This window comes from Diadema antillarum, unplaced genomic scaffold, assembly GCF_040938485.1.
Source record: "Diadema antillarum isolate AM-2024a unplaced genomic scaffold, OU_Dant_1.0 scf00000100, whole genome shotgun sequence".
Classification (NCBI taxonomy): Eukaryota; Metazoa; Echinodermata; class Echinoidea; order Diadematoida; family Diadematidae; genus Diadema; species Diadema antillarum.
In genome coordinates, this window is record NW_027270989.1 from 647741 (window position 1) to 674508 (window position 26768).

Consider the following 26768-nt stretch of genomic DNA (forward strand, 5'->3'; position numbering starts at 1 on the left):
AGAGGGGACGGTATGTTTACACACAACATTGCTCAGTCCAGGCTCGGGTTCGAACCCGGGCCGCGTGATCGTGAGGCAGACGCGCTACCGACTGAGCCAACTCACCGTCCTAGTATATAGTTCAAGAATTATTACTGAGTTTGTACCTATATTGGCCAAGTTGATAACAATAAAGATCAGTTATCTTCAAAATCTTGTTTTCGGAGAACAAAACATTGGTGTGAGATCACCAAGATACGTTGCATAATATAGGATGATTTTTTTTCTTTAACCCTATAACTATAGGGCATACTAGGAGACAAAATCAAGAACTTCACACATGAAGGAAAATAGATTTCTTACTAGTCTTTACTTGATCACAAGTTGATTATTTATAAAGCTATATATACCAATGGCTTGTCATCCGGCAGGTTATAGAAGGAAAATTTTGGAGGAGTATGTCAACGATTTTACACATTTACCTTGCAAGCTGTAGTACTAAAAGAGTATAAAAAAAGGATCAGAGTACAACAAATACATAATGTTGGCCAATTTGAATAAAAACAAAAACCTGTAAATGTGCCATACAGTGGATGGTAGAAGGAAAATAAACACAAAGTAAAGCAAACAACCATAACAACAACATAAAAAGGCTGGATGGCGCGTGAGGAAAGATACGCAGTAGGATTCGAACCTACATCTAATTGTGTGACAAACAATTGCATTGACCATTGTGCTATACGAAGTATCCACACTGCGGAGCCAGCCACCAAGTGGGGAAAACAGGCATACTTATTAATTTTGTTTGTCTTTCTCTCCTACTGCAGCACATTGGTCATCGTATCTACTCATCTACCAAGATTATCTATTTTTCTCCCTAATTAGACATCATACCGAGGTAAACATGACGGTTGTTACCTACATTTTCATGTAAGATCGCGTAGGTTTATATTCCACGTAGTGCGTCTTGTTTGAGACTAGCAGCGAGGCAGGGCCAGAGAGGTTCGATATGCATAGAGTGAGCACTCACCATTCAATGCGTGTAAATAAGAACGGGGCCATTTTGAACAGCGTTGGCGCTCGCGCACGAAAGTATTAGTCAACTCGCAGATCCCAGAACCCGGAAGCGCCTATAGCAATGCACGTAAAGTATACCTACGAAGGTGGAGTTGGATTCGCATTCTATTAAGCAAAATCAATATTTGTCCACATGTCGCCAGATTTTTATTAGAGAGATATATTCACGAGATGGTCACTATGTTTGATGGAAAAAGGCTTGCTTTTATTTTTCAAATAGGAGTCCTAACGTCAAGTCACAAAATAATAGTGAACACGTTAATTTTTTTTTTTCATACCGATGTGACATGTTTCTGTTCGTGGATCTCATTATAATAAGGTAATTTTTCATTGTAGCAAAGTCAAAGATAATAAGGGAAAACGTAGCCAAATGAAGTTGATTAGATATTGTACATTGTATACTGATACTACCTTTTAACATTAAGTCCCATAATAAACACCCATTGATTATTCTACCTCAGATTACATTAAAAATTTTAGTTCTAGCCAAAATCAGCGGAAGGAAATTTTGTCTCCTCTCGTGTTCTAGCTGCCAAATGTTGCAAAATGTTGCTCATCTTTGAGACATTTTGGGTTAGTTAACTCCAGCAGAGGGTAGGTAGTATACAATGTAGTGCATTCGCCCAAGCTTTGTTTTTCGACCTCTTTGCTATTAAATGGCGGCTGGTCGTTCAAGTGGCCCCGCTTTCATGCGCGCGCGAACTCTATTAGGAATTAGAACCTCTTTGGGCGATGCACAGCGACAGGTCGGTAGCTACTCTGTTGTGCGCTCTATGCAAAGAATCCCAAATGTCTATACACTGTAGTTCTGTAGTTCAGTGGCGTTCACTAACGTTCAGTATCTCTGTAGGAACAGCTCTCAGTACATTCACCCCAGTGGCCTTGCCTCGCCGTTCTCTACGCTACATTGCTAAATTAGTCTTAAATAAGTCGCGCGATGTGGAATTATACGCCCCAGCCAAGAGGGCAACAATAGACTAGTGTATACCGAGAACGTCAACATGCGATATAATAATACACGGCATAAGTGATCTATTGCGTAGGCTTCAATGGGAGTCATGGTTAAGTGGATATGGAACTGTACCATAGATCTCGAATAGAAAATACCTTTGTGCGAATCCTTTTCAGGAGGAACATTCTTGGAAAATAATGTTTTTCTATTCTGAGGAGTGGATATCATAGTTAAGATGAAATTAGATGTTTTATCATTACTCTTCACGAAGGATTATATCCACCTATTCATGATAATAAGAGACATCCCGCCAGCTAGTACAGTGTTGCACAACCTCTTTATTCAGGTGTGAATCCGTTCCCGCGGCTGCTTGTGCAATACCATGTAATGCCGTCTGCGGAAAATGTAAAGTTGCCTTTGTTGCTGCTAGCTGTAGTTTGGTTCTGACGTTTTTAGTCATACGTGACGTAATGCTTTCCGGAGGTTCTGTTGGCCTTTACTCCGCCGTAGAGGGCTTTCACTCAAACGTGTCACTAACCAACATACATTGTAAATACTACTGCTTGTGAAGTAGAAGTTCTTTTTTTTTCTTTCTATCTCTCTCTCTCGCTTTCTCTTTATGTCTACAAACATTGGCGTTGGTGTTGATAAGAAGGGTAGGCTACATCAGAAATATGAGAACAAACGGAACAATAGGGTAAGCTCTCTGAGCCACATCACGTTATTTGAGTATCATTTATAGGTGCAACACAAATTTAATGACATTCTGCTTTAAACCCGTCGTCGTTTTTCTTTTTGTTCAGCATCATACCAGGGAGGTACTCGCCTAGTACCTCTTTGATCATACTAAGGAAGATTCGTTTCTTTTCTTAGTAAATGATCAAAACTCATCTTTTAAATCTTGCATATTTATAACACATTTTATTGCAATTCTATTCAACACCACATTCATTTTGATTCGTTTATGTTGATAACACTACAAATCTAATATCGATTTATATCATGTAACATTTTGGGTTTTTTTTTTTCGAGGTACATTAACAATCATGATTTGATGATTTTTTTTTTTCAAGGTGACATTACCTGTCATTGCCTGAAGTGTTTCATTTCCTTCCGTTGTGGCGAATATTGCCAACGATGCATGAAATAATGTTCGATAGTATCAGCTAGGTTTCTGCCAGCTTATGATTATAAATCCGATTGATCTGATTCAAGACGAACCATCTTTACTTTATGTATAGGCCCACCAGTAATGATAGTGATAATGTTGATAATAATAGTAATAATAATAATAATAATAAAAATAATAATAACAATAATAATAACGATAATTGTTATTATTATTATTATCATTATAATGAAAATAATAGTGATAATAATGATGATGATGACAACACAATGACAATCACATTATTGTCAATAATACTAACAGAATTTGCATAAATTAATACACTTTTTGTTTTAATCTTGATTACAATTTCCATACAGCGAAGTAATTTACAACTCTTTTGCAGATACTTCTAGGGCGATATAAAAAGACTGGATAGCGCGTGTAGTGACAGGACGCAGTAGGAATCGAACCTACGTAGTTTAAGTGAAAGTTAAGTGCATTACCATATGCTATACGAAGTAACCACACTGCCGAGCCAGCCAAGTCAATGAGGTTAAACGGCAAATCATTCGTTCTACGATCACGATGGTGCAATCCTCTGCACGGGGACTCACCGTGAGTATGACGCAAGATTACTCTGAACTTGGACGCAGAGGGCGCTGTATGTTTACCCATCGAGGCTCTGACCCCTTACAGTGCCGTATACTGCTTGAAAGTATGGACAATAATCAATGCCCTATAACCCCTTTATACTCTCCTGTTGCAAATTGTGGCACACCCACAGTATACACCAACTATTTGCGACAAAGGGAAATGATTCTAGTTCACTCTCCTGGAAATCAGTCACGAGGTAATCTATCAAGCAATAGAGGGTGTCATCTCGGGTGCACGTCACAAGACCGATACCCACGAGTCATACAGCCCACGAGTCATACAGCTCGTGAGTCAACCCATGAGTCATACAGCCCATGAGTTATACAGCTCACGAATCATACGGCCCATTAGTTGAGCACTAAGCTAGCAAGGCCCACGAGACCCACACATTAAGCCCCGTGTTGAATCTGTCGAACTCGGGGCTGTTTTTTTTTTTTTTACGTAGTGTCGAACTCATGGGCTTTATTGTTGCCTATATAGTGTCGAACTCATGGGCTGTAGGACTCGTTGCCTACATATTGCCTATGTGACCCTGCATCACAAAACCAACAAAAAGTCGCCAGATATGGATTTTAAGTTAAGGACAGATTCCAAAAGAGCAGACTCTAAGCTTTAAAATGATGTATAACTCAATTCAGTGAAAGGGACAAAACACAGGGAGTTACTCCATTGCTTGACGGAAGAGTCCGTAAAAATAGGTCTCTTCTCACTACCACTTCCAAAAACAGTGGCCCTCCTATCCCCATCTGCCCCCTGTCACTCACGTCCGCTGCTCTTTCCTTCTCGGCTCTTGAAGTTGATGTTTTTTTTTTCAGGAGGGGAGATAATTATTGTTTGCTTGTTTGTTTCTATTTTGGTTTATCTCTTTTCCATTTCAGATTAAGGAAATACACAAAACAATATATTATAGATCACACACGAATCAAATAAAAGATTACATAATGGATGGATTGCCATGTCAAATAGTCATTTTCATATAATGAATCTGTTCTTCCATGGGGTCCGGTACACTAAATGCTGAAAACTATAATATGAATAGTATATATATCATTCAAACATAAACGCAAAATTAATGGTACATATTTATCCCCCATCCTCAATGAAAACTACAAAGAATTAAAAGAAAGAATGTAACATTTTATGGTAACATTAGTAGTGGAAAAGAATAGCAAGATGACAGACGTATACGGCCGTATGGGAGAATTTCAATATTTTGCAAATGCTTTCAAGGAATAAAAAACGCAAAAGGCTGGATAGCGCGTGTAGTGACGGGTCGCAGTAGGAATCGAACCTACGTAGAATATGTGAAGGATAAGTGCATTTACCAGTATGCTATACGAAGTAACCACACTGCAGAGCCAGCCACTTGCCCGTGTTCGCCAGGGAAGTCATTCCTACTACGATCGCAATGGCGCAATATTCCATGACTCTGATAAGCGAGACTAAAGTAAATATCATAGCGAGAACCTTGCCCGTTATTACTGAGCGTATAATCATCATACTCTTAACATGTTTACTTGCATGTATAACTTCTGATTATCAACCTTGAACTGCCCTCAACACGTAAATATAATTGAACGCCGGATTGCTATACTCGAGAGTATGATGTGCATTTCGAAGAAACATCGGGTGCGGGGTACAGAAAAACCACTGTTTAAAAAGTTTTTGAGTAATCTCACCCCCCCACCTTTCATTATACAAAAAAAAAGGCACAATTTCGATCAAATACAGTAATACTATACTCTTAGTACCAGTGAAACAACTTGCACATGTTGCACAAGCCTGTGTCAAAAACATAACATGAAATTAGATATGACCAACTTTATATAAAGGTACACTCAGAATCATTGATAAAGATTTTGTAATGAAAATCGATCATCTTGATTACCATAAATGGGACAATACAAGTGTTTGATTATTCGTAGCTTTTACTGGAAGTCTTTATAGAGTAAAGGGTCATCGACATTATATCTCGAAAGAGGAAAGGAAATTGTCGTCTAAACAATTTATTCAATAAGGCCTATTTAGAATAAATTGTTCGACAAAACAATATTCCTCCTCCCCATGCATAGATTATACACATAATACATTTTATACGTATGTCGATAACTTATTGAGTAATTAAGAATTGAATCAGTATCTATATTACCTGTATGCAATTTGTGTGCCTTTCTAAGATCCAAAGCAGCGAAATTCGCGAACGTCGGCACCATCCTTTTTTTGAGGTTTATAGTGGTGTGGTGTGATGTTCGAGCATCGCCAAGCAAGCAGGACATTCTAAGCCGTGTTTTGGTAACGGAACCCAAGTATAAAATACAAATTCATTTTTAAAAAAGATTATCAGCTTTTCGCGATAGAAATTTTAATCTAGGCAATTCTCGTAATTCACTTAACTTTCGTTGTAAAGATATTAGTGGCTATTACTTATCGTTTAAGCAATTTTATTCCTCTTGATTTTACAAAATGGTGTTATCTTTGGCGAAGCCAATCTTCTCGATGTTTATTGTTATCGCATAGTAAGGCAGAGGCCCTTTTCCCCTGTTCCCTATAAACACGGCCGCATTACTAACTTGCAGTAAGCAAATGGGGGCGCCGTTAATAATTCGATTCACCTCGGCGAGACGGAGCCGCCAGCTGAACACTCGTCGATTGGCCCTTGGAAATGTGCTCAGTATAGTATACACTGTTCGCATGTTTTTCTTTTGAATTGAAAACACACAACTATTGTGCCGGCATAAGTACGGGAAATTCTTCACAATTTGTAACAATTAGTAGGACTAATTACACTTTTGTTTACCAACGTTCTCTGATAACAAAATTGAATGTGCTCTTTGGGATTATTCAAACAAAATAAAATGTGCTATTTAAGATCATTTAAAGAATAGGATTTTGTTTTCATTGTTCATATCAGAAGTACTTTTGTTGGAAAAGACAATAATCTCATAGCTTAAGGTCACTTACATTAACGTGTTCATGTCTTTCAATTCATTTTCCGACATCGCTCACTTTGTTTACCAGGGTTCGTTCCTCTTTATGTCGTAAAAATTCCACTCTTTTCCTTGAAAATGAATTCTTCTCATGATTGACATTTCCCCGAAGAACTAATTCATTCAAAGAAATGTCATGCATGTGTGCTAAAAGGAAAGAGGTCTTGCAATCAAAATGAAACGAAGCGATGGTAAGGATGGGTAATAACAATGATCATTTAATTTGAAGGCGTTTGTCCCTATTCGCACGCGCAATAATGAGTTGCTATTGTTTGGTTTATCTTTGTCTGGATAACTTGTATGTACTGATGTGGTGTGAGTGTTGCTAACTGCTTTTTGCACGAACTTTAACTTCACCCTGCATGCTTCCTATGCAGTTTTCATGGAATGACTGCATTAAGGTCTTTATGCCAATACTTGTCTTACGGCACGTGTTCATGCAGCACATCTATAGGGGACTCCGATACCAATTTATGGTATACCTGTGATACAGTGTCTGTGAGAGTATAATCTTGACGTGTTTAAGTAGTGATTGTAGTTCCAACTTCCACTTGAGTTTGCTAAAGTAAAGAGTAAAATGATTAAAAGTGAAATGGAAAAAATACAAGTTTATCCTCTATACTATTATGCTTTCATGTTGAACAAGGGGGAAAACGTAGCGAAATTTTGTATGAAGGTCCATGGGAGTTTATCAAACAATGACGTCACTCCCTCGTATGTGGCCAATAATCAAGGTTACGTCAAATATCAGTGTGAACACGATGAATTTCCGTCGGTTTGTTCTTTTTTTAAATAATTTTGTTTAATTTTTTTGACTCCAGGTTTTAACGCCAACTTGAAAATGGGAATGGTAGCTATATCCCTTTGAGAGCAGAATTCAGGTTGAAAAGCTTTCTATTCCTTTTTTTTTCTCCTCGCAACCATTCAAAGTACTAATCACAAAGCAATCTGTGGTTCCTATTCTTTTGAGGTCAGATCGGGGACAACCCTGTCACTACCTTGTATGAATGAGGCACATCGGTTTCTATATTATACTATGGATTGACAATGTCAGCACAACATCGGAGGGCATGCCAGTAAATCCAACGAATTATAAGGTGAATGGAAGCTGCGTCTGGCCTTCCCTGCCTGTACACTTGAACCCTTTAATTGGTTCCTCAGTCTCTTCATAGCAGAATGGAGTTACCACCCTCGTTAGTGGCGATGATAGGGTCATTTAGGCCTAACCCGTGCACTGGAATGCAATTACAGCTCCAATAAGCAGTTTCTGCACTGTACTGCAATTCATGGAGCTTTTTGTTCCTATAGTCTCGTAACTAACCATTTTATTCACCTGTTTCCCCTCTATAAGTTCCTCGGGTACATTTTCTCACGAGTAGTTGTTGCTAGGAAGTGCAAGCCTCCGTCAAGCTTTGTGGTCGTTAAGCAACTTTTGTGAATAAAGTATGCGTAGAATTTGAATATATCTGAATACATCGCTGAAACGGTCCATTTTGCTTATGTTTTGGCGTGCTTCCTTTATTTATCATCACTAACTGGTTTTTATCCGATGCTGGTATTCATGTTTTCATTTTGGTCTTGAGGTGAAAGCTGTATTGATGGAAAGACCGATTTGGAAATGCTTTATTCTGGAGGTGACAAGTTCATATCCGGTACTAAGTTGTGGTAGCATGTCAGCTTTACTTTATTTTACTTTACATGTCCCTTACTTTTTTAATTTAATAACTTTATTTTACTTCATTACTTTATATCTTGTTCAGTTAGATTAGCTCCGATGGGTTGAGCTTTTTTTTTCTGTAAATTTCGATTATTTGCGATATGATTCAGTAAAAGTTAGCCGTCATCTGTGATAGGTTTTCCCCTTGAAATTGCTGCAATTTTTCATGTTGATACTGGACTGATCACCTCTATACGGTTCAAGCGTTTCAAGAGAGCAATGTAGATGTGTTTGAAATTACCTATGGGACTGCCCATGCATTAATGTCCATCATGGTAAAACCATTTTCATGAATTCCACGTCGGGGAAAGCGAACATACTAAGAAATACAGCATTCGAGCATTCAATAATAGCAATGAGTAAAGTAGTCTAACTGCAACAAAGATTGAAAGCTTTCCAATCGTGTCGTCTGAAAGAGAAGAAGCCATTTCGGTCGAGGCCGAACTTCAAGGGCTGGACAACATAGATTACTATTGCTGCAGTCACTGCAATGAAAATCTGGCTCATTTTATATCACGCGGCAATTCCTATGTCATATGAATTCTCATATCAAATAATTATGATTGCTCATCTAAGCCACACAAGGCAAAGCGTTAAGAAAACTGCGTTACGATACAATGCTACCGCCCTCTAGCCATCGGAAATCTAGGTTTCGGTTGCACGCGGCCCACACGAGCGACTTTTACTTTCAATTAGCTTTGGGCTTATGCACAATCTTTGCTGCTTTGAGCCGCGAAAGAATCAACTCGCCTGCGTTCATCAACAAAGTATGATCGGTTCTTCCTATATTAGATATCTAAAATGTGTGGTCGTACTTCGCACTCAAAAGTCGGGTTTGTTTACACAAGGAAATGCATACAGTGATTTAAGCAGACGGTCGGTGCCATTATTATGTGCTCCGAGCTAGCTCTCCCCGCCCGCGCGAAAACTCCGCTGCTGGGGTGATAATGTAGCTCTGTGCCGTCGGCGACTGTGGGAATTCTCTTCTCTTGGAGTTGCTGTCCATGTGACAAGTGCTCCTTCTGCTGTTTTGGTGACACATATGGTGATAACGTGGTGGAATCTTACGTCTGTTTCTTGTGCGTTAAAGATGTGAGTTCCGTCTGTCTGCAGGCTGTTGGCAACAAGAAAGACAGACAGCATTCTGTGGAAAGCCACACGTGTTTATGGTATGTCACAGGAGCGGGGTGGCGGGATCAAGCACCGAAGCACCGGCGACAATTTCGCCGTGTGTCCCACTCGCGATTTCCCACCGTGGCGCTATTATGCCACTGCCTGCGCTCCTCCCTACACTTCGCAAACTCGGCTCGGGGTTACGACTGATCAAGACACCTGCATCGCAAGCCATTGGAGTCCTCCTTTACCTGTCCTCGTTCCTGGTTCTCGTGCTCGGTCCAGTACCGATAGTCCGTGGTGCCCCGCTTTCACCTGGCTGGGTCTCGTGGCGGTACCCTAGCCCTCGTAGTAACCCCGACGGCTGTGGTTGGACCAACGTTGTGCAATGGGTTGGAGATAGTACTAGGAATATATCATGGATATGTGATCCAGACCACATCCTTGAATATCATGAAGGTAACGTTTCTATCATTGCATTTTTTCTTGTAGTTACCATTCTACTATAAGCGACTTTCTAACTTCTTTTTAATCAATTGCTCAAAGTCGACATGATTTCATTGATTATCTCAAGACACTAGTCTACATGATGGGTTATAGAACATTGCACCCAGTCCTGATTTGCATGCCAAGAAGTTAAATCCCAGAGTTTTAGAGTGTTCTTTAAGAGCGGGAAATCGTCACAGACAGTTACCTTGATGTTGATAGCAGATCTGCCCGTTGTCACATTATCATGATGAAATCGCAGACATGAGTGAGGGTGAGGAAACTACAAAATGAGTTGAATTGATCGATGAAATATTGTGAAATTAATTTTGCTGTCTTTCAAACAATGACGTATGACTTAACTACTGAGTAAGTAGTTTGCCATGACGTCACTACTGAGTTTAAGAGCTTAAGTCTCTAAAGAAAATCTTGGAATCCAGGGGCGGATCCAGGAATTCGTAAAGGGAGGGGGAGGACCGGGGGGGGGGTTGGCTTAAATTTCATGTGCCACTTCCGGGTTTCATCTGCTGACGACCAAAAAAGAAATAAAATAAAATAAATAAATAAAGGAGGGGATTTCCCTGGATCCGCCACTGGAATTTGAAACTCGTTTTTTCCCCCTCAGCATGCCGCTGAGATTTTTTATATACCAACCGAAATTCGTTTGTAATAATTACGTCTAATCCTCTTCTACACGCTTGACCGCATAACCTTCCAAGTTGATGATTTGAAACGCGATATTTTTTTTCTCTCTCTCTCTCCTGAAATAGCCAGATGCCTTAGTAGTTCCATGAATATTCTTTTTTGTAACGATAAACTTCATTAAATCATTTGTTCATCATGACCTGAAAGCTGACAGTCTGGATTATTGAAAAGTTAGTAGAATCAGCAATGTTCGGAGACTTTAACTTACTTCGTGATTGACGAGCCATCAATATAGGTCACAACAACAACAACAACGACGACGACAACAACAACAAACGAAATTGGAAAAAAAAAAACTACGAAGCATTTATCATGTTTATTCCTTCTTTAGATTTAATCTGACACTATCGGTCATACCATTCAGCGAGGTATCGTACTCCCAGAGTCCATTCTCAAAATCTTCGAAAGTTTTCAAAGTATATTCACGGAAGCTTCCGCATTCTTTGAGTAACAAATAGAACTGACTATCCCAAGTACCTTACATACTAGTAATACACACCTGCCAAGAAGGTTTTTGTATTTTGTTTCATTCCTCTTTTCCCATTTTTTTTTTCATATTTCAATCCTGTGGTCACATTATTCATAGAGATGAAAATCGTGTAACGTCATCTTCAAGCTTCGAGTCGCTGATCTTTGAATGTCTTTCCTTTCTTTGAGACAGATATCTTGACTCTTTCATGATCATTACCGTGTAACTACGATGTAACCACAATTGTAAACAATTTGTACACAGCCTTCACATACACAAAACGATCAAGTGATCCTGACAAACATTTCAGTAAGTTCAATCTCGTCCTTTATTACTCCTATATTGTTTCTGTACCTGCATGCACTGAAATATATAAAGTCTGAAATGATTAAGTTTATGTGGTTGTTTCTGCGCGCAATAAGACATGAATGCACATGAATTGCGCATTCGTACATGTTATCGTACAATGTAACAGTCAGCAACTTGCTTCCGTATACATAACGCCATTGCAACGTTCTCGGCGATTTATTTATAACGATGGCGCCGTTTCATATGTACAGCGAGTGTTTCGTAATCACGAATTTGCAGAGCTGAATTGAGCTTGTTTGTCTTGATCAGCTAGGGCAGTTTGTTTATCGTCGATGTCTCAGTAAATTGATCTCGCCAGCATGTGGTTTCATTCACATGACTCAATCGCGTAATGGTCCTTGCTGTCTTAAACCGCGGTGCAATTTCCAATATTAACTACAGAGACATCGTTGTCTTGTAATACCATCACCTTTCGATTTTATGTCACGTCTTATTTACCGTGTTATCACGTCTCTCTTCACAGGTTACGTCGTACGTCTACTCGAGTATCCATATTAATGATTAATGTGTTTTAAGTAGAAACACCATTGTTGAAGTAGCTGGGTGTGAACCAAGGGTTATCAGAACTGCGTCTGTACAGTATGTTCAGTGTAAACGTATCACCCCCAAACACACACACATACACACACACACACACACACACACACACACACACTCACACACACACACACAGACACACACACACACTCACACATACTTCAGACAATGTGCATGTTCCACTCAATTTGTCGGAAGAAAGCAGACAATATATTATATACGTTCAAGTCTCTTGGGCCAGTGATCTCAAAATGCCAAACACACAATGTACAATGAAGTTGACGATGCTATAATGACGGAGTTAATGATCATATTTGTATTCCACCGTAGCGTGCTCGTTTCATTGGGGTCCAATACTACTTGATATCTATCTACCCATCTATCTATCTATCTATCTATCTGCCTATACATACATTCATACGAGCATTTAGACCTTTTTATGGTACACAGCACGCTTAATACAATTTAACACACTGCTTCTTTTTTATTCTGAGATATTTTCTCATTTGAAAAAAATCATAACATGACGGAATCAACGAACTCAGACGATATGGAGAGGAACACACACAAACACAAAGATACACTCAAAGACGACAAAATCAATGGAAATATGTATCCTCAGTGTATCCTTAAAGGGGATAAGGATTCAGATTCTCTAGTAGAGAATAAAGGAAGATCGTGCTCACACACATACACACACTATGTAGTAGTACGTATACAAACTTATACATAATTATGTAAACATAATTTACAGACTTACGTGCAATTATGTCAAAATCATCAGTTCATGTATTTTCGTTAAGATAACGATTTGCAGTGAATAATACAACAACCAATATAAAGCCATTTGATATTAAACCACTGTTTACCATCTGGGGCAGTGATTAAAGAATATGTTCGAGTTATCACATTTGATGCATATAGTTCAGTTGTATCACAAAGCATCCTACCATATAAAAATTTTGCAATAAAGTCTATAAAAACATAAGGAGATATCACTAACTTTCTCAATAAAACATAACTGCAGTCAGTTTATTCGATAAACTGTCAAGTTTCTTAAAACTATTGTTCACATTTTGTATTAACAATACTTAACATTGAACATATATTTTTACATTGGTGGTTTCTATCCCTAACTCACATCTTAGAACTATTTTAAAGCACTAAAGCTGGGTTTCTGCAACCATAGTGAAATAATAGTGCCTTTACAGAGGCATATTTCCAGATGAAACAAAAACGCAGCATTAGTGCTATGCGACTTAGGGATAGGAACAACCACTGTAAAAATTTGAATCCATATAATCGGTGTTTAGAATATTGAAATACACAAAATGCGGACAATAGTTATAATAAAATGTTTAGAGACTAAACCGTCTACAGTTATGGTTTCATGACAAAAATACTGATATCCTCCTTATATTCTAAGCTTTATTGTGAAATTTTTATATGGTAGGGTGTTTTGTGATACAACAGACCTACTTGCACCAAATGTGATATCTTGAAAAATTTTTGAATTACTGCCCCCAAAGGTATACCTCTCTAAAAAACAAGAGTGAATACAAAAAAGAGTGAATTTAGAGTGAAATTGGAGTGAATTTTGAGTGAAAATGTTCATTTTCACTCGTTTTGGAGTGACCTCAGGGATCACTCCAAAATCTTCGAGTGAGCCCTGAGGTCTCTCCAAAATGAGTGAAAATGAACATTTTCACCCCAATTTCACTCTAAATTCACTCTTTTTTGTATTCACTCTTTTAAGAGTGAATATTTTCACTCGATTTTTTTAAAGAGTAAACCGGACCTTTAATGTACGTGGGGAAAACGTCACGTTTGGAGCATTCACCTTCCTTCTCCATGTCAGCTGATTGATTTGACGGAGATGGCTACATCTTCATACAAAAACTAATTCGTCGATAAATCGTCCCTTTGTCTTTTAATGAATTCCCTTAAAACACCAATCGATTTTCTTGTCCTCCAGAACGTGCGGACCGCTGGGGAGATGATCGTGTCCTTGTCTTCAAGATTGATGTAATCTCAATTACCGAAAATTATCCGTACCGAGGCAGTTCCATACCAACAAATTCTATAATATTTTTGAAATGTCCTTGTTTTCCCATTAGTTCTTAAATCAATTTCCTTAATTACATTTGCATTGTGGCTACACGCTGTTTGCGCCGTGTTTATTGATTACTCGTCGTCAAAGGGTTTGAGATGACTTAGCCGAGCAGTATATCTATGTTATTAGCTTCTCATCACATTTACGCCTGCCAATCAACGATTTAACTATGTATTATTGAGAGTGGCCCTGTATTCACACACACACACACACACACACACACACACACACACAACATGCAAAAAGTCTGCAGCTTTATTTGTAGTGGAGTAGTTAAAAAGAGGGTTCAACACGCGAACACACTATACGTATACACCCGTATTTGTTCACATCGGCAATAACTAATAAACTGACTGCGTTACTTGACTTCCAGTCACAATTTACTGATGGAAATTATCATACAATATTACTCTTAACGGTACAGTTTACCATTGGGAACAGTGATTCTAAGAATGTTCGAGTATTTGATGCGTAGGGCCTATGTGTAGATCAGTTGTATCACATAACATCCTACCATATAAAAAAAGATTACGATAAAGCCTAAAATATAAGGAGATATCACCATTTTTGTCAATAGATTATAACTGTCGACGGTTTAGCCTAGAAATATTTTTATCATTTATTGTTCACATTTTGTATATTCAACAGTACTTGGTATTGAACATATTGAATCAAATTTTTACATTGGTTGTTTCTATATCCTAAGCTCACATTTTAGAACTATTTAGAAGTACTATTAAAGCTAGGTGTTTGTTTCATCTGCAAGTGGTAAATAATGCCTTTAACTATATAGCAGTATGGATATCAGCCATTCAAAAAACAGAAATGATAGTGACAGGCAAGAAACATTAGTGAGTATGCCAGATAAAGAAAATGTTTATCACAAATTTAATGATACACCAGTCATAGTATATTAATCAAATTTTAATGCGTGATATAGCATAAACTCTGCTGTAACCATTTTGGGGTTTCATTATATACGTTCGAAACTTTCGATCGTTTCTTTAAAAGTCCTCCTATATATGAAGGGAATAGGATTTCATTTATATCAGGGGTCAAGTGCATGGCATTTGTAAATTAGCCGGAAGAGATAGAGAATACGAGTGTAATGACATTAAATAAATTGTACTCAATTAGTAGTTTGCTGCATTGCACCTAATATTAGAATACCTTTTTTTTTCAAGTGGAAGTTCTTCCCCCCCCCCAAAAAAAAAAAACCCACCAAACAAACAAACAAAAGCAACAAACAAACCAAGATGCAGCGACGTTAGGCTATACACTCAGTTAACATTTAAGAACTATCGGGTCATTTTTCCAAAGATGTGAAATTTTAAGATTTTGGCTAAGATCCATGTACTGCAATCTTTAAGTGGAACTCTCAGAATTTTTTTGTCACAATAGTACTTTAAATATAAAGAAAACATAGTACCAAAGGACTTCAACGTAGCTCCTCCAGAATGCATGGAAATGATACATGCTACGATTGTCATAAATGTCTCACTGCAGGATAAGGAATATGTACTCATTTTTAGATGAATATCGCTGTGCGTTCACTCAATATGATTAAAATCATGTTCAGAGACACTTCAGCTTCAAAAGGATAAAAGAAAGTACAAAATAACTAACCACACTTTCTACACTTGCTTGTTGCTATATTGTCAGATCAAGAGGATGACTATGATTTCTAGGTCGATCGACTTTCCTAATGACCGTGATATGCCAGTTTTATTGCACACTAAACTCCGTCTTAATGTACTCATTTCGGTCTTCTAATGTACTTCTGGAGTAAGCACCAGCCGCGGCTTGTCAGTCGAAGCTACGACATAATAAGGTCGAAAAGACAGGACATCTGCCCACACAGTCTTTCAAAGACATTTTTAAAGTACTTGTTTTGGAGCAGACGCCCGCCGTCTCTTCTCCCTGTTTCATTCGATCTGTCCTTTTTATTCTCTGTCTATGGTTGACACAAAGTATATTTTTTGAATAATATTCTGATAGCTGATTTACTCAACAATGTTAGCTAATCAATGCTCTGGCTTCATTTGTGATTAATTCATAATCTTGACTAGAAACACAGTCATCATGTTCCAAGGCGTCAACCTCATACACCATCGTATATTCGAGGGTCCAGTATTGACAATATTGTTACCGACAGGAACAATTTTGCACATGCTAATTAATACACAAAAGTATAAGATTTTCTTTATATAATCAGGCAATCAATATAATTGCTTATGAAGATAAACATGACGTGCAATGTTCCCCTATTTTCCTCTTCTGTTAGTGTAATGTTTAAAGATTTCCACCCAGGACAATATAAAAAAATGAAGGCCTGCCATCTTTCACATCATCTTAGAATTTAAAATGGCATGAGCTCTTTACCTCTTATTAGACTTATAACGTCAGATATACATGCCAATGAAAAAAGAACAAGCAAATATGAGTGTCTTGGCTAAGTCCGTAAAATTGTCAATCCGTGAATAATATGTAATAATTCCAGAAGTGTTTGAATATTGCGTCATAAGTTTGCATTTTTGTAAACGTATGTTTCTTCATTGATGGATGACCCTTTTTATCCATGCGTGGTTCCATGACATTTGCTCCTGCAACAATTGCTCCAAAGAAATATCTGCACGCTAAGCCAAACATAAATTCTACCCACAAATTTGATCTTTACCCTAATCTTAATCCTCACATCAAACTAAACCTAAAACTCGAGTATCACAACCCTAACCCTATAAGTCCTTGGAGAAAATGGGACCGGGGCAATATTGTCGCAGGAGCAAATGTCGTGTCACCTCTCTGATAAAAATTATGTCATGAGTGTCGGATTCGTCTGCATAAGATGTAGAAGACTTGGGAAGGTGTACATAATTCCCGAAGAAAATAGTTCAGTGTTTCATTATCAGTGTCATAGCTTGTCCTAGGGGAGAATGTGAGTATTAATATGCTTAGTCCATCTTGACAATGATTTAATTTTCTGGACATAATGTCAACATTCTCGTGCACTGCGAGTCAACGGCGTATTGGACACGTTGTAGGGTATATTGGGGCATTGGGAGGTTGATGTACGCGTCTGTTCTGAGCAAAGCTAAACTTTTGCTATACATTTTTACGAGAAGTTTTTTCCTTTAAACTATACGTCATTGTCCCATCACTTGCTGTTATTACATAGGAAGGTTACAATGCATCGCCCCACGCCCCGAGAGACACCGGGGCAATGATGATGTTCTTATGATTATGTCATAGTCCCACATAATTGACATCGGCGTATCCTTTTTTCCCCCGCTCCACTATCCTCGTCAAGGCGGAATGTAGAAGGTCAAATTGATTGCCTTCAAGCCTAGCTGTCCGATCTCGCCGAGCGATGTTTATCATCAGTTGACGATTAACTCCTGTAGCTTTCGATAAGTCTACCCGAGCCTTATCGGAATGTGTGAAGGGACAAATATAAACCTCAACCTTATATCGACCCATCAGTGTGTTATTGACTGCCTGCTAGTATTTCCGCGTGTGATACTATCAAAGTATGTGAATAACTCGTTGTTCGCTTACGTAAGGCATGTGCCATATTTGATTGAAACTTAAAGACCTACACTGTGCTGTCATTAATACTGAAGTTTATTGGGGTTTTTGTAGATTTTTTTTCCACTATTGGAAAATATTTTAGATCATTTAATGTGTCAACATCATAAAAAAAGCCCACACTGTCGATCAACTCTACATGCGACCTTAGCTATTATATAAACCAGAGCTTGATTAATATCTTCTTATAACGATAATCCTTACCCAACTCCGGGGGATACCCACTTCCCGCATGACCGTGGTAGGGGAGAGCATCTCCCACCTTTATGGTGTGCATAATTTTGATCTCAAAAAATATACGCTGTTACCTGAAACAAAAAAGAAAATAAAAGGAACCAAATAAGACTAGTCGACCTAAAAGTTGTATGATATGTTATCATCAGCTTTTCGCAAAGCTAAAGCTCATCCGAAGCGCTTTCAATCAGGATCATTCTTTGCAGCCATCTGCCTTCAGCAGAGACTGGTACCATTTCTCCACTGTACAAGCCATCAATTCCTCCCCCCCCCCCCAAAAAAAAAAAAAAAAAAAAAAAGATATATGAGAGAAACAACCTCTCCAAGAAAGCTCTGATGGTGTCCATGGTTGTTTTGAGGTTGCAAATGTGATACTACTCTAGTCATTCGAAGAATGTATTGAGCAAAACGGAGGTAGCGGAGCCTTTAGAGTTTCAAAAGCTGCAGGTGCGTCCAGGTTAATTATTGATTTACAGAAAAAGTTGGCCTTTGATCGATTGGTCGTGAGGGAGCTTCGAGGGCAAAGTTCTGGCATACAGAAACCTGATGCTTAAAAGTTGCTGAAAAAAGACTAGGCGGAAATTAGAGTTTCTAAGTTCATCACGTTACATAATCGACGGCCGTAATACATACGATATAGTGGACACGTATATAGTGCACGTCTATACCGGCCTATAGCACTCCATTGTCAAGTTTGCGCTGTGAAGGAATGTGGAACGCTGTTCACTGCTGTTAACCTCTTCCGTGCGAGAATCTGAAATCCCCATAGACTCTGTACATGCAGGGTTTACCCACGATATGGTATTCAAAGGGCTCATTTGCCTGTTTCTTAATTTCACACCTCAGGAGACGGATTTATGTAATGCTCTTCTGAAATGGAGAGCTCGATTTGTTCCGGCTTCACAGTGTTTCGGGAAGCCCGTTTTATTGTCACATTTCTTTCTTTCTTCTTTCTTTCTTTCTTGTTTTGAAATCAGATGACAAGCATAATTAGCGCTGTACCACGTGACTGGCTGTATATCAACTGGATGGATAGGTATACATTGTAGGCCAGCCGACCGTCGCGACGGGTAGAATTGATGAATTACGGGCCCGCCGATCATCTGATCGTCTGTGCTTATGCCAAGATAAACACATTCCAGAAGGCCATCATCATTGCGCCGGATCTTTTATCACACGACTGGCCTTCCCCGAGCTAAAGTTTAGTCATGTTTTATCTGTCTTGAGATCGTAGAACATCTTTCTGTGCTTGTGTATTCGGGTCGTCGATTTGCTTGTTGAGTGACTCATCAGATGGCTGGGCTGTTGTAGAGAGGATGTGTTTTCAAATTCTGAGATTCAGTGGCTTCTACATGCAGGGAAACGCACACACGGACACACACACACACACACACATACACACACACACATACACACACACACACACACACACACACACACACACACACACACACACATCCTCTCACATGCACACGCGCACGCACAATTCACACATACATGTATAAACAAACCAACACTCTACAAGGCGCCTTATTATCGTTCGTCTTCCGTCACCTAGCCTGTACACATACTGAACGATCCTCAGATCCTGGTGTGATATATATATAACACACATTGATTATCATGTATAACTTGTACACGTCCCGTCATGTATTAGGATATTTTGACATATGATTCAATGATGTTAATGACATACTTTGTAAATATATCTATCTCTGTCTCGATTAAAATACGAAGACGAATGGTACATAACAATCTAAGAATATTATTGTATAATCTTTTGCCTTTATTCATAGGTGGTATAGGCTCGAACTTTTTATTCAGTTTATGGTAAACATAGTACAATGCCTCGTCTGTAGTGTATTCAAATCACAAATCTTTTCTATTGCTTTTAAATGAATCGTCTTGTCACCTGAAACGGTCTATTGTGCGGAATCACGCTGGCGTAACGATGCGCGAGACCATCTCGGAGCCCGATCTTTTGTGATCGCACAGGGTCAAAACATGAGAACAACTTCGGAAGAACAAAGTGTATGGTATAGTGACTGATTCAGGCAGTGACAGAGAAGATCCCATCGCCCAACTTTGTTCATGTTTGTTTATTCGTTTATTTATTTTCTAAATGAGAATATTCCAATTTTCTGCTTCTGTTGCTTTACCTTTCATTTCCTAGAATGGTGTCAGCGAATTGTTCTTCGGAAATATGTTCCAGGTGTTGCGAAAGAGAGAGAGAGAGAGAAAAAAAAAAGAAATAATATGCAGTCTGGAATATGTACCATAGTCCTCAGTTTTCCCTGCTGGTATTATGATCGATTTGATTTTAAAGGATATAACACTGATTAAACGAATACACACACGCACACTCTTAAATAGATACAGACAGACATGTGTAATACTGTATGAATGTTTGTATATTATTATATGAATAAAAGTATGTACATTAAATAATATGATTATATGAGTGTGTTCTGCGCTTGTGCAGAGTGTATACAGGGAGGTGTGAGGCACACCTCCCTGGTGTATACGTATGTCTTCCTTCACGACATCGACAACAACAACCTTAACTAAAACTATATTTCCAGGGATGGTATACCGACAGAAACCTCAACAAAGTCAGTCATCTTTAATCGAACAGATTGCCGTCCAATCATCCGGCGTAAATGTAAAGCAATGTATTCCTTTAAAATTCCTACAACTTGTTTGTATGTGGTTATTGCTATAAACGACTGTTCCGCAAGTCAGTTATCTATCTCACACCCGTTTTCCGTGACCGCATAGTTGTTATGCTGGTCAGGTTATCAGCTCTAACCGCGAGATCATTATTGTACTAAAGGCATGAATATAAATCGGCAGATAAATTCCGGTCACCCACGCGGAAAATTCAATTTACACTTTGTAAATGATGACATCGATTCTCACGATTCTTGGTATGCTTCGTGTCAAGATATTTTTTTTTTTTATAAAAACAAAAATCCACTACCTTTATCTCCATGTCTTCGGGGCTGTTTGCGAGATGTCGTTGACGTGATAGCAACGACTTCCGTCCGTGATTTCGCGAGGAGCAAACAAAAACGCCGACATATCCCAATCCCAAGCCCAATCACGTAAATATTCTATTGATATTGATGATTAGCTAGCTTTTTGTTTCTCCTGTTTGTGCATTTTCCCCACTTTCTCTCGGGAGTGGGATTTCGATTTTGGGGGGATTTTCCCCTTTCAAGAAGAACTATAGCCAGCAGCTTTCAAGCGCAACGTTGACTTCACAAAACGACTGAGGTTTCACCTTTTGTAAAATCTTTGTACAAATGTATATCAACAGAGAGGGCGATATGACACTGGGGCTCAGTGACGTAATAATACAGCTTTAAAGATTCACTATTTTTATCGCACCAATCGATATTACATTGTTTAAGCATAGTCGGCATCAATGGTGCGATACATTACCAGTTACGTGTAATGGAAGTAAACATATGCATATGTATGTTGCACGTTTCCGACACAGATTGGAAGTGCTGAAATGTGATTTTCTGCATTGAAATTAGATTTTCATGGTCAGCATTATAGGAGTCAGTACAAATTACAAATATTTCGGAGTCTCCAACAAAATATTACATGGTCTCTTTAATGTTTTTTGTTTTTTGTTCATAGTTTCTATTTTTATTGCTGAAGCCTATTATTGTGCAGTAACGTTACATGGCTCTGCTGTAAAGTAGGCTCTCGGTCCTGAATCAGACTGCCTGTGAATTTTAAAAGAAGACAAAAGAAATGAATAAATAAAGTATATATATATATATATATATATATATATATATATATATATATATAATCAGACAAGATATCAAAAGAAGTTCATTCAACCATCCCACCATACATGAAATCAAACAGAAGAAAGTGTTAGCCGAGAATCTGGAAGGAAAACAAACAGGTGCGATGTATGGAGATGGAAGAAGACTCGCCGACGGCGGAGGAGTGAAGATTATCGTTGGCGGGTTGGAGAGAAAAGAGGTCACGGGTGCAGTGAATCTCTGGGGGATAAAGCTAGAGTAGAAATAATACAGTCTCGACGGGTAAACAGCGGAATCTCAAAAGCTTGTACTTGAGCGTATATCTAATAGGATGCTGTAGTACACTTATAAGCCTTGAACATGCAGTTGTCTTTGAATATTGTACATGTGTCACTTTGTGGGGATGTGTGCGTGTGTGTGTGTGTGGGGGGGGGTCGTCAAGATGCCTCTGTTAAGAAAACATTGTTTGGCATTTTTTTAGATTTTTTATTGGGGGGGGGTATCTTGAAACGGGATGAGTGAAGTAAGCACTCATCGTCATTAAATATTTCTAAGACTTACTATTTCTCTCTAAAACTGATTGACATAATGCCCGTTATTGACATAAATAAACACCGATTATTCAGTGTTTTAGTAGTAGTCACGATGAAAAATTATGGGCACATAACTTACTTGTTCGGGTTGGACTCGAACCAACAACCTTCTGATAGCTAGACATCAGGGCCTGGCGTCATATCCATTAATTTCAATAAGATTAAACTTGGTCCAAAAGTGATATTGGCAACTTACTAGCTGTGATATTGTGATCCTCATCATTTTCTCTCGTTATTTACAATGGCAGACCGTGTATAAGCTAAAGATCCATCACGATTTATCATGATTATTATTGTATACCAATGTCCAGCATAACTGTGCATATAGTGTACAGATTTTTGTTTTTTGTTGGGTTTTTTTTTCTTGAACGTCGCGACTGATGTTGAAGATTACGTAACCATAGAAAGATCTGATGGTGGTATAGGGAGACATTGTGTGTTCTTTTTTTCAGTTATGCAGATGTGTGTATCGATGTGTGCTTGTGCGCATGCGTGGCAGAAGCATACCAGGAAGAATAGATGATTACGTAATGGGGTGAATATGATATATGGTAGGTGGCTGTATAATTGTGGATAATTCATTTAGGGTTATGGGTTAAAAGCTACCTAATAGATTCAGAAGGGGCAGGGGGAATTTGTAATGGGAGAGGGGGAGGGGGTATGGGCTTGTTAGGTGCTGTTTAAAAAATAAAACACACACACATGCTCCATGTGTCTTTATTTTTGGGAAGACTATATGGAAAGTCTCGTAAAATCTTCAGTTTGGACCTTAAATCCTCGGGCATTAATATTGATTGAAATCAAACAGTGGGCGATGTTCGAACGTCTGAGACCATCGCTCAATTCGAATGCATGGTGAGGTGCTATGTGACGTGTATTTTAAGATGTATTGCATGTCGTTTGCTAACGCTGATCACGTACAGAGCTTGTTATCATGATTGTTAATCATGTTGGGAAGAGAATGTAGTTAAAGCCAAAACATAATACTCAGACGTGCTCAAAATCCATCTTCCAACATTTGGAATTTGTTTGAAATAATATTATCGGAGAGCTCTGTCATAGAAACTTGTCTGGCTGAGGCGATTTGCCGAGATTATGAGTTGTTTTGCAGTATTTTTAGATCAAGAGAGAAATAATAAAAGTCGGTATACCGACTTTTATTCCAGAAGCGCCCTCCCCGTTCAGTAGTTGGTATGTAGAACAGTGCTAATACGTGGTGATCGAATCGTGTGTTCAAGTAGAGGGATTGAACTGCATGCAGACTCGCTCGCGATGGGAAGCGCTGTTGCCCGATATAATGATCGATGTAATCGAATATGAAATATCACGTATAGCAACCACGATCGGGTAAGCTCTGAGATAGTGAAACTTCCGGCCAAACCTCTTAGCCAATATTTCGCATTTTCGTCATTGCCTAACTGAAATTGCGTTATGATTATAGTATTATGATGTTTAACACTTTTCTTATGCGTAATGTGTAGGGCCTAAATTTTAGAGCAAATATCGACAGTTATGCATGCATGGCATATACGAAAACTATGATTTGACTTTAAATCCACGGGCTCCATGCACGCCCCAGATTACCGAAGGACTTTTCAGTGCTTCTGCCCGTCTACCTCTACAGTGCGTATCAAAAAAAAAAGGTAATCCAACTTTGGAGGGCTACTATCTTATGATTATCAGCTATGGAGAGTGTAATGTTGGTTGAGAGGAAAGGGGAACTCTTCCTCTTTCCATTGATACCTATTTATGTTGACAAATGTCATGCATGACTGAGCACATGAACTTTAAAGACAACAATGACAAATTGCACGTTTTCCAAGTTTGCATGTTACTGTGAAGGAACAATGCATATCTCACTGCATGGATGAGATCTGTCAATGGAGGTGGTCGAATCATCAGGCCAGCCTGCATGACTGCAGGTTCGTGTTATGGGTTTCTTCTTAACCATTTATGGTTCATAGCCTGCAACATGACCACGTTGTTGTAAACTTGGTCCTTCCCATAAAGGCTAAACCATTATCCATTTTTCTCTCTTCACATTTAAGACATGGTTTGTCGCTGCCAGCTATGTGTTGAATATGAACAGAGAAAATGGGTTGTGTGGGTTGACCTCTGTGGGAGTGACTTTTAGTTATCCAACAGGTGGCCATCTTATAGGTTATGAACCAAAAGATTAGGAAAAAACCCTAAACACGAACCCTAAACACAAATCTACATTCGTACAGGCTGGCCTTTTTGGCCACTTTCATTGACAGATCTCATCCATGCAGTGAGACATGCATTGTTCCTTCACAATAACACACAAACTTGGAAAAAGTGTAATTTGTCATTGTTGTCTTTAAAGTTCATGTGCTCAGTCATGCATGGCATTCATCAACATAAATAGGTATCAATGGAAAGAGGAAGAGTTCCCCTTTCCTCACAACTAACAGTGTGCTCTCAATAGCTGATAATTATGAAATAGTAGCCCTCCAAAGTTGGATTACCTTTTTTTGATACGCACTGTATAGATGTACTCGGATTATTCTCACCGCAACACACCACTCAATCACGCATGCAATCATTCTGTATGAAACTTGAACCAGATTGATTCGTTTGTTTTCCCACGATCACCCAGTCTGGTTTAGGATTAAGTCTCGCTCCAAGGAGTTCAGTTTGCTTTGAAAATTCTATAGAAGCTTTCTTTTCCCTGTGCCTCTCTTGACCAACATCAATCACCCAGAACTGATGGGAGTCTGTACTAAGATACCGAGTTGGCTTTGTCGCGCAAACTTCACACACAAGAGCGCACGATAGGCCCCTATACCCGTTGAACATTGTATTCAACTGCAATAACACTAACAAGGTTGGTAGGCAGCTGTGGCATTCAAAAATTGTCACGATGTAAGGGTTTGTCGTCGAGTCGCAGTGGAGTATATAGTCAACTCGCGCTGCATTTCACGCAAACTTACCAAAAGTGATTGCCTTTTGTTTTAATTCGGGTTATTTGTGAACTTGGATTGTCTATAGCTTTACTTTAATTTTGTGTGTCTTAAGTTTTTTGTTTGCTTGCTTTGGGGTCATCTCACGAGACCGACACCCACGAATCATACAGCCCACGAGTTCGACAGTGGAAAAACAAGTCCATGAGTCATACACCCCACGAGTCAATTAGATAGCCCGTGAGTTCGACACTAGGTAAAAACAACCTATGACGTGTATAAGTTCGACATTACAACACGAGGCTTAAAGGCATAATTTACCATATGCAGATGAAACAAAAACCCAGCATTAGTGCTTTAAAATATTTCTCAAAATGTGAGTTAGGGATGGAAACAACCACTGTAAAAATTTGAATCCATATAATTGATGTTAATTATTTTTGAATACACGAAATGTGAACAATAGTTATAATAAAAATGTTTCCAGACTAAACCGTCTACAGTTTATTATACTGATATCTCCTTATATTTTGAGCTTTATTGCGGAAATTTTATGTGGTAGGAAGTTTTGTGACACAACAGACCTACACATAAGAATCAAATGTGATATCTTGAAAAAAAAAGTTAAATCACTGATCCCAAAGGTAAACAGGACCTTTAATGTGTCGGTCTCGTGGGCCTTCGCCTAGGGTCGAACTCATGGGCTGTATGACATGTTGGTTTTATGACTCAAGGGCTGTATGACTCGTGGGCTGTATGACTCATGGGTTTCGAACTCGTGACATGCACTCCTTGCCTGCTTCTTTGACAAGAGTAGATGCAACTTAAATGGGTGGGAATACTTAGAACTGTCTATGAACAGCTGAGTGGACTCAAAATGGAAGCTTTCTAAGGCGCAACATGTTTCGAACTAGTCAAAATTAAACGTAAAAAGGGCGTAGGAGATCCAAGCTGCAGGCCGGAAGTTGGCTTTGTGCCCATGAACATGTTGACGCACGTAAGCTTTCAAAATTTCCACTTCTGTCACGCTCATGTGTTGAAACTGCGATATATTTCCGAGGAATGTAATTTATACAAAATCTAAACGTGTGCTTTTTAAGTGTATCAGTGACGTGTACGTGCGTTTGGCTCGTTTGCCTATTGTACAGCCAAAACATAAACTTTCAAAGGAGAATTTACGAGTTATGACTATAGACTCCATGATTGGTACTAAATCATGGTCCTAAATCACGACAGAGAGCGAGTCGTCAAGCTGCTTCCGCTTTCTGCTATCTCTCCTGTACGGAGTGAGCCATCTCCGCTCCTCTGATTGACGTCTGTTTGGAGTTTGGCATTTTACTGGGCACACGAGGTCGGTCGCCCCCGGTTGTAATCGACA

At 38.8% G+C, this 26768-nt stretch overlaps 1 protein-coding gene across 1 annotated transcript in view; it reads left to right on the top strand.

Moving 5' to 3' along the window:
* The first annotated feature begins 8945 nt into the window (after positions 1 to 8945).
* LOC139718822 (uncharacterized) overlaps positions 8946 to 26768 on the top strand; it is an 85599-nt gene continuing 67776 nt past the window's right edge. Inside the window, exon 1 of the mRNA XM_071630287.1 lies at positions 8946 to 10049. Within this exon, the coding sequence (XP_071486388.1) occupies positions 9644 to 10049 (406 nt within the window). The 5' untranslated portion in view covers positions 8946 to 9643. The remainder of the gene's footprint in view (positions 10050 to 26768) is intronic.